Here is a 7,446-nt window from a genome sequence, read left to right on the forward strand (position 1 = left end):
CACTCACTCGCACAAACACACGCACGCACTCTCACACACTGGCTCTCGCGCTGCTCCTCAGTGAGGTGTCCGGCTCGCGCTGCAGCAGGACGTTAGCTGGCGCCGCTTCCTCTCTCCGGCCGTCTGGACGCCACCCACCGCGCTGTTAATGGAGCTCGAGGAAACATGCGCGCTCTCCTCCTCCTCCTCACCGCTCTGTGTGGATACACCTTCACCTCAGGTAACTATCCTTAATCCTGGTTCTATGGTTCTATGTTGCACCATGGTTCCGGAGGAACGTAATTTCATCACACTGTGTACCTGTACTCAGATGTAATGACAATAAAAGCCTCTTGACTTGACTTGACACGCACACAAACACACACACACACCTGCAGCTGTATAAGTTGGAAGTTGAGTAGGGAGGAGGAGTAGTCTGCGTAATTACGCACTCACCATACACTCCACTGAGAGATGGACAGCAGACACACAGCTGGGTGATGAAAAAGTAGGGTGGTGTGGATGTTGGTGGTGTGAGTGGAGGTGAGAGTAGAGTGATGGTGATGGTGTGGATAATGTGGGTGATTGTGGTGATATGGATGGTGGTACATTATGGTGGGTGTTTGTGTGGGTGATATAAAGGATGGGGGTGATGTGGATAGTGAGGCGTGGATGTAGAGTATGGTGAGGTGATGGTGTGAATAGTGAGGGTGTAGATTGCAGTGGTGGAGGTGTTGGTGTGGACTGTAGTGGTTGATGGTGTGAATTCTGTGGATTGTATTAGTGAGGGTGTAGAGTATGGTGATTTGATGGTGTGGATTACTGGTGTAGGCGATTTTGTGGAAAATCTGAATTATGCTTTGGGCCATGGTGGATAGTGGTGGTGTGGAGGATGGTGATTGTGTGAATTTTAGTGGTGGAGTGCGGATGGTAAGGGTGTAGATTATGGTATGGTGATAGTGTGGATTGTAGTGGTGCGGATGGTGAGGGTGTAGATTATGGTAAGGTGATGGTGTGGATTTTAGTGGTGTAGGTGATTGTGTAAATGATGTGGTAGACCCTGGTGGATAGTGGTGGTGTGAATTGTAGTGGTGGAGGTGATGGTGTAAATAGTGAGGGTGTAGATTGTAGTGGTGGAGGTGTTGTGTGGATTGTAATGGTTGATGGTGGTGATGTGGATCCTGTGAACTGTAATAGTGGAATTGATGGTGAGGGTGCAGAGTATGGTGATTTGAATGTATTATTGGTGGAGGCGATTATGTGGATAATGTGAATGATACTCTGGGTCATGGTGGAGTGGAGGATGGCGATTGTGTAGATTGTAGTGGTGATGGTGCGGATGGTGCGGGTGTAGATTATGGTAAGGTGATGGTGGTGGTGTGGATACTGGTAGTGGTGGAGGTGATGGAGTGAATGGTGATGGTTTGAATGATGCTGTGGGTCATAAAGGATAGTGGTGGTGTGGAGGATGGTGGTGGTGCAGATTGTAGTGGTGGATAGTGATGGTGTGGATTGTATTGGTGATAGTGATGGTGAGGGTGTAGAGTATGGTGATGGTTTGGATTACTGGTGTAGGCGACTGAATAATGTGAATGATGCTGTGGGTCATGGTGGATAGTGGTGGTGTGGAGGATGGTGATTGTGTGGATTGTAGTGGATTGAAGATGATGGTGCGTATAGCGAGGGTGTAGAGTATGGCGAGGTGATGGTGTGATCGGTAATGGTTTGAATGATGCTGTGGGTCAGGGTGGAGGGTGGTGTTGTGGAAGGATGGTAGTACGGATTGTAGTGGTAAATAGTGATGGAGATGGTTTGAATGATGCTGTGGGTTATGGTGTGGATGATGGTGTGGATATTTTAGTGGGAATGGTGATTCATGATGGTTTGGTTGGTATTAAGGGAAGTGTGGATGGGATGGAAGGTTGGGATGATGGTGATATGGGTGGTGATGGTGTGGGTGATGTAGTTGAGGAAGATGGTGATGAGTGATGTGGATGGTGATGGTGTGGATGATGGTGATGTAGATGATGATGTGGATGATGTAGTTGAGGATGATGGTGATGGTGTGAGTGATGTAGATGATGATGTGGATGAAGTAGTTGACGATAATGGTGATGGGTGATGTGGATGATGATTTGGGTGGTGTAGTTGAGGTTGATGATGATGATGGGTGGTGTGGATGATGGTGATGTGGATGATGATTTGGGTGGTGTAGTTGAGGATGATGATGATAGTGATGTAGATGATGATTTGGGTGGTGTAGTTGAGGATGATGATGATGATGGGTGGTGTGGATGATGGTGATGTGGATGATGATTTGGGTGGTGTAAGTGGCACTGATAGTGAGGATCAGTCTGAAACCTGAAGCTCAAGGCTGAAGTTCTCCTGACTAGAGCTGGATATCTTCTTTTAAGGTGGAATGGAAAATTCCATTAAAGCGAGGCTTCGCTTCAGTTCTACCAGGAAACTCCAGAGGTGAGAATGTAAGAAGAAATTTTAATGGTGACAAAATCAGAAACAGTGTTTATAGAAAAAGTTTTTGATTTGAAGTAAAGTCTCGTCTCGCTGGATTTGGACCCTTGTAGATCCTTTCGTTTTTAGAAGGCAGGGGTGGAGCCAGACCCCCGGACAACTGGATGGTACCAACCTGGTGGAGGTGAAGAGGGTGGAGAGGAAATTTGAATCAGCTGCTTCTGAAAGCAGGGAGACAGGTGTGATTGGAGGCCTTTTAAAGACAGGTGGAAGCTGGTGATTGATTAAAGATAAGGTGACGTAGCTGAGATTACATTTCTTAAGCTTTCTTTCATGTCTCTGGTTCAATGTGTTCTCTCAGCATAACAAGTTACTAAAAAGTATAAAAATTATGAACACTGGGAAATATTACATACTATTCAGAATTTGGTAAATATGTATTTTCCCCTCAAATTTGTCTAAATTAGTCCAAATTTATTTTTCATTAATTTGGTTCCTTAATAATAATTCGATTGAACATTTTGTTACACAACTGTCTTGTAATTTTGAGGAGAGCTTAAATATGAATATGTAAATAATCAGTAATCAGTTAATTGAACTGATTCTTAAGTACTGAAGATGTTGGAACATTGTCGTGATGATCAGTTCTGCCAGTTGTTGTTTTCCTGCTGCAGGTCTGAGGTACAGTATATGATGATTGGTCTGGTGTGGAGTAAACAGCATTTAGACTGTAAACGAGCTGTGGGGAGGTTAAGTGATGCAGTGGCGCCCCCTGGGGGACAGTTACTGTTACTCCAGTGGATCCCCCCTGTTGCTTCGAGTCTTTACACACCTTTAAATTATTATTAACAAACAGTAATAAATGCAGGTAAACGTGGTATTGTTTTTTTTTCACACTCTTAAAGGGCAAGTCCATCATTTTTTCTATATTGTCTATAATGTATGAGATTAACTCTATGACTGAGACTATTTAGTACTGAGTTAAATCAAAGAGTTAGATCAAATTCTGACTACAATTGACTGTCAGTGGTGTAAATGGAGATTAATAGTGTTTAGAGTTCAACAGCATTTAGGATTCTAGTCTTGTTCAGCGTTCTAGATACTGATTGGCTGGCGATCAGACTGTGTTCTGATTAGTTGACTTTGTAAATGGAGTTATGATTGGTAGGTACTTGTTGCTGATTGGCTGGTATTCTAATTTGATTTTTGATTTATTGACGTTGGATACCGAGTTCTGATTGGCTGGCATTCTGGGTACTGAGTTCTGATTGGTTAGCATTCTAGGAACAGAGTACTGGCACTGGCTTGGATATTGGGTACTGAGTCCTGATTGGCTGACATTTTTAGCAATGAGTGCTGAATGATTGGTATTCTGGGTACTTCATTCTGATTGTCTGACTCGTTGTTTAAGTAGTGTAACTGAAGTTGAACAGTATTTGAAGAGCTGAAGTGTCTGATGGTGTTTTGTCTCAAGGAATTCTGGAATTCCTGAAAATTCTAAAAACTCCTTCCAGTCTGATTGTCTGCATGAAGATGTTTAATTGAATAAAAGTTATACTTATACTTTTTTTTCTCTCGTGTGTTTCAGTCTGGCCGCTGCAGATGCAGTGCTACCACTGCGAGGAGATGCTGCTGAATAACGACTGCTCCTCCCCCAACTTCATCGTTAACTGCACGGCCAATATCCAGGATGCATGTCAGAAGGAGGTGATAGTCGGAGCTCACGGCAAGTTTCACTCTTTATTTACTGCATCTGGCACCGATCACAATAGACCAATCAGCACCCATCGTACCAGCAGTCCCCCCGCCACCATCACAGCATGCCTCAGGTTCTCGTTCAAAGCCCTCCGGCTGATTGAGGGCGGAATATAAATCGCTCATGAATATTATCTTCACTCATCTCCCTCAACACTCTTCACTCATCCATTAATCACAAGTCAAAATCCACCAGTGCCACCAGCATCAGTTCACCCCATTCTATAGCTCTACATTTACCACATTCTAAAAACAATTAAAAGTTAGAAAATCAGCAGAAAGAATTTAAAATGTACTTCTTTACTTCTCTACTTTTACTTTACTAATTTTCATCATTCCATATAAACTGAGAAAACGTGTTAGTGTTTAGTAATGTGATCGAGGATTCCATTCATCACCACTGTCACCCTAAACCCCCCACAATGGACAAATTAATCATTTTAAACCCCCCACTCCAGAAGAGTTCATCATCTTAAACCCTAATTCTGGACGAGTTAATTATCACAATCCCCAACTTTTAAACAAGCTCTTAGGAAGAACTTGTTTTAAATTATTTTTAAACCACCACTGTGAATCAATCAAACAAACCACCATTCTGAAAAAAATCTGAATCAGTCCATCTCAAACAAATCCCCACTCTGAACTAGTTACTCAAACAAACCCCCACTCTGAATAATTTAATCTGTAACAAACCCCCACTCTGAATCAATTCATCTCTAACAAACCCACACTGTGAATCAGTTCATCTCTAACAAACCCACACTGTGAATCAGTTCATCTCAGACAAACCCCCACTCTGAATCAGTTCATCTCAAACAAACCCCCACTTTGAATCAGTTCATCTCTAACAAACCCCCACTGTGAATCAGTTCATCTCTAACAAACCCCCACTGTGAATCAGTTCATCTAAAAAAAAAACACTCTGAATCAGTTCATCTCAGACAAACCCCCACTTTGAATCAGTTCATCTCTAACAAACCCACACTGTGAATCAATTAATCTCAAACAAACCCACACTGTGAATCAGTTCATCTCAGACAAACCCCCACTTTGAATCAGTTCATCTTTAACAACCCCCCACTCTGAATCAGTTAATCTCAAACAAACCCCCACTCTGAATCAGTTCATCTAAAAAAAAAAAAAACTGTGAATCAGTTCATCTCAAACAAACCCCCACTGTGAATCAGTTCATCTCAAACAAACCCCCACTGTGAATCAATTAATCTCAAACAAACCCCCACTCTGAATCAATTAATCTCAAACAAACCCCCACTCTGAATCAGTTCATCTCTAACAAACCCCCACTGTGAATCAGTTCATCTCTAACAAACCCCCACTGTGAATCAGTTCATCTAAAAAAAAAACACTCTGAATCAGTTCATCTCAGACAAACCCCCACTTTGAATCAGTTCATCTCTAACAAACCCACACTGTGAATCAATTAATCTCAAACAAACCCACACTGTGAATCAGTTCATCTCAGACAAACCCCCACTTTGAATCAGTTCATCTTTAACAACCCCCCACTCTGAATCAGTTAATCTCAAACAAACCCCCACACTGAATCAGTTCATCTAAAAAAAAAAAAACACTGTGAATCAGTTCATCTCAAACAAACCCCCACTCTGAATCAGTTCATCTCAAACAAACCCCCACTCTGAATCAGTTCATCTAAAAAAAAAAAAAACTGTGAATCAGTTCATCTCAAACAAACCCCCACTGTGAATCAGTTCATCTCAAACAAACCCCCACTGTGAATCAATTAATCTCAAACAAATCCCCACTCTGAATCAATTAATCTCAAACAAACCCCCACTCTGAATCAGTTCATCTAAAAAAAAAAAACACTGTGAATCAGTTCATCTCAGACAAACCCCCACTGTGAATCAGTTCATCTCAAACAAACCCCCACTCTGAATCAGTTCATCTAAAAAATAAAAAAAACACTGTGGATCAGTTCATCTCAAACAAACCCCCTCTCTGAATCAGTTCATCTCAAACAAACCCCCACTCTGAATCAGTTCATCTAAAAAAAAAAAACCACTGTGAATCAGTTCATCTCAAACAAACCCCCACTCTGAATCAGTTCATCTAAAAAAAAAAAAACACTGTGAATCAGTTCATCTCAAACAAACCCCCACTCTGAATCAGTTCATCTTAAACAAACCCCCCACTCTGAATCAATTAATCTCAAACAAACCCCCACTCTGAATCAGTTCATCTCAAACAAACCCCCACTCTGAATCAGTTCATCTCAAACAAACCCCTACTTTGAACAAGTTCTGAATGAGTTCATGATCTCAGAACCTCTTATTTTGAATGAGTTTGTCTCAAATGTGTTGTTTGTTTGTTATCAGGAGTTTCATATCGTAAAGCTTGTGCTTCGTACACCACCTGCCTGATCGCGTCGGCTGGGTACCAGCCCTTCTGTTCGCCAGGCCGGGTCGGCTCTGTCTGCATCAGCTGCTGTAACACACCCCTATGTAACGGTCCTCGGCCCCCCCGCATCTCAATCGCTCACAGCCACACGCCACTGCGCCACCTGCTGGCACTCTCTATCACTGTGGGCACCCTGCCTGCCATCCTGCTGTGAGAAACACACACACACACACTCCGCAGTGACTGTTTACACAGTACCAGGATGTTGCTGTCGGTGGTGAAACGTCTCAACCAAGTCTGAACAAACAAGTGGACGCGTCCAAACAGCGGTCCAGCAGAACCTGCATCAAAACCTGCCAAACCTTAACGCTCTCACTGAAGACGCTTCTGCAGTAAAGCTGAAAAATCATGCTGTTACACAAGAAGAGGATTCATTGAAACTTCTGAACATTTTTAACATTTCAGTGCAAATATATTATATATATATAAACTATAAATCATGATTATCATCTAATAGACCTACAGTTTAATATTTGCATTTGATGTAATTTCAGTTTAAAAGCATCCATATTTACTTTGCATTTTTATTTTTAATTAAATAAAAGTATATGATGTGAGAATGAGCCTGAAGCAAACATCTGGTCTAACAGTTTCCTTCAGGGACTATTTCTTTGCCATACAACACCCTGCAGCATGCATCACTCCACCATGATACGCAATATTAAATATATATATATATATAGAGAGAGAGAGAGAGTTTGTAATCAGATAATACAGAACTGGGTAAGACTATATAGAACAGAGTAGGGCTGCATGATAAAAAATATATATATATTGTCACTGCAATGTTGTTTTTTCTTT

The 7,446-nt window shown here is 41.9% G+C and overlaps 1 protein-coding gene across 1 annotated transcript; it reads left to right on the top strand.

Annotated features, from left to right (window-relative positions):
- Positions 1-7,329, top strand: LOC103035843 (ly6/PLAUR domain-containing protein 1-like). The gene is made up of 3 exons (XM_007248389.4): positions 1-220; positions 4,040-4,177; positions 6,564-7,329. Exons 1-3 carry the CDS (start codon positions 166-168, stop codon positions 6,797-6,799), a joined length of 429 nt encoding a protein of 142 aa, XP_007248451.2. The 5' UTR covers positions 1-165; the 3' UTR covers positions 6,800-7,329.
- The last annotated feature ends 117 nt before the right edge of the window (positions 7,330-7,446 follow it).

Source organism: Astyanax mexicanus, chromosome 24 (genome assembly GCF_023375975.1).
Source record: "Astyanax mexicanus isolate ESR-SI-001 chromosome 24, AstMex3_surface, whole genome shotgun sequence".
In the NCBI taxonomy this organism is placed as follows: Eukaryota; Metazoa; Chordata; class Actinopteri; order Characiformes; family Acestrorhamphidae; genus Astyanax; species Astyanax mexicanus.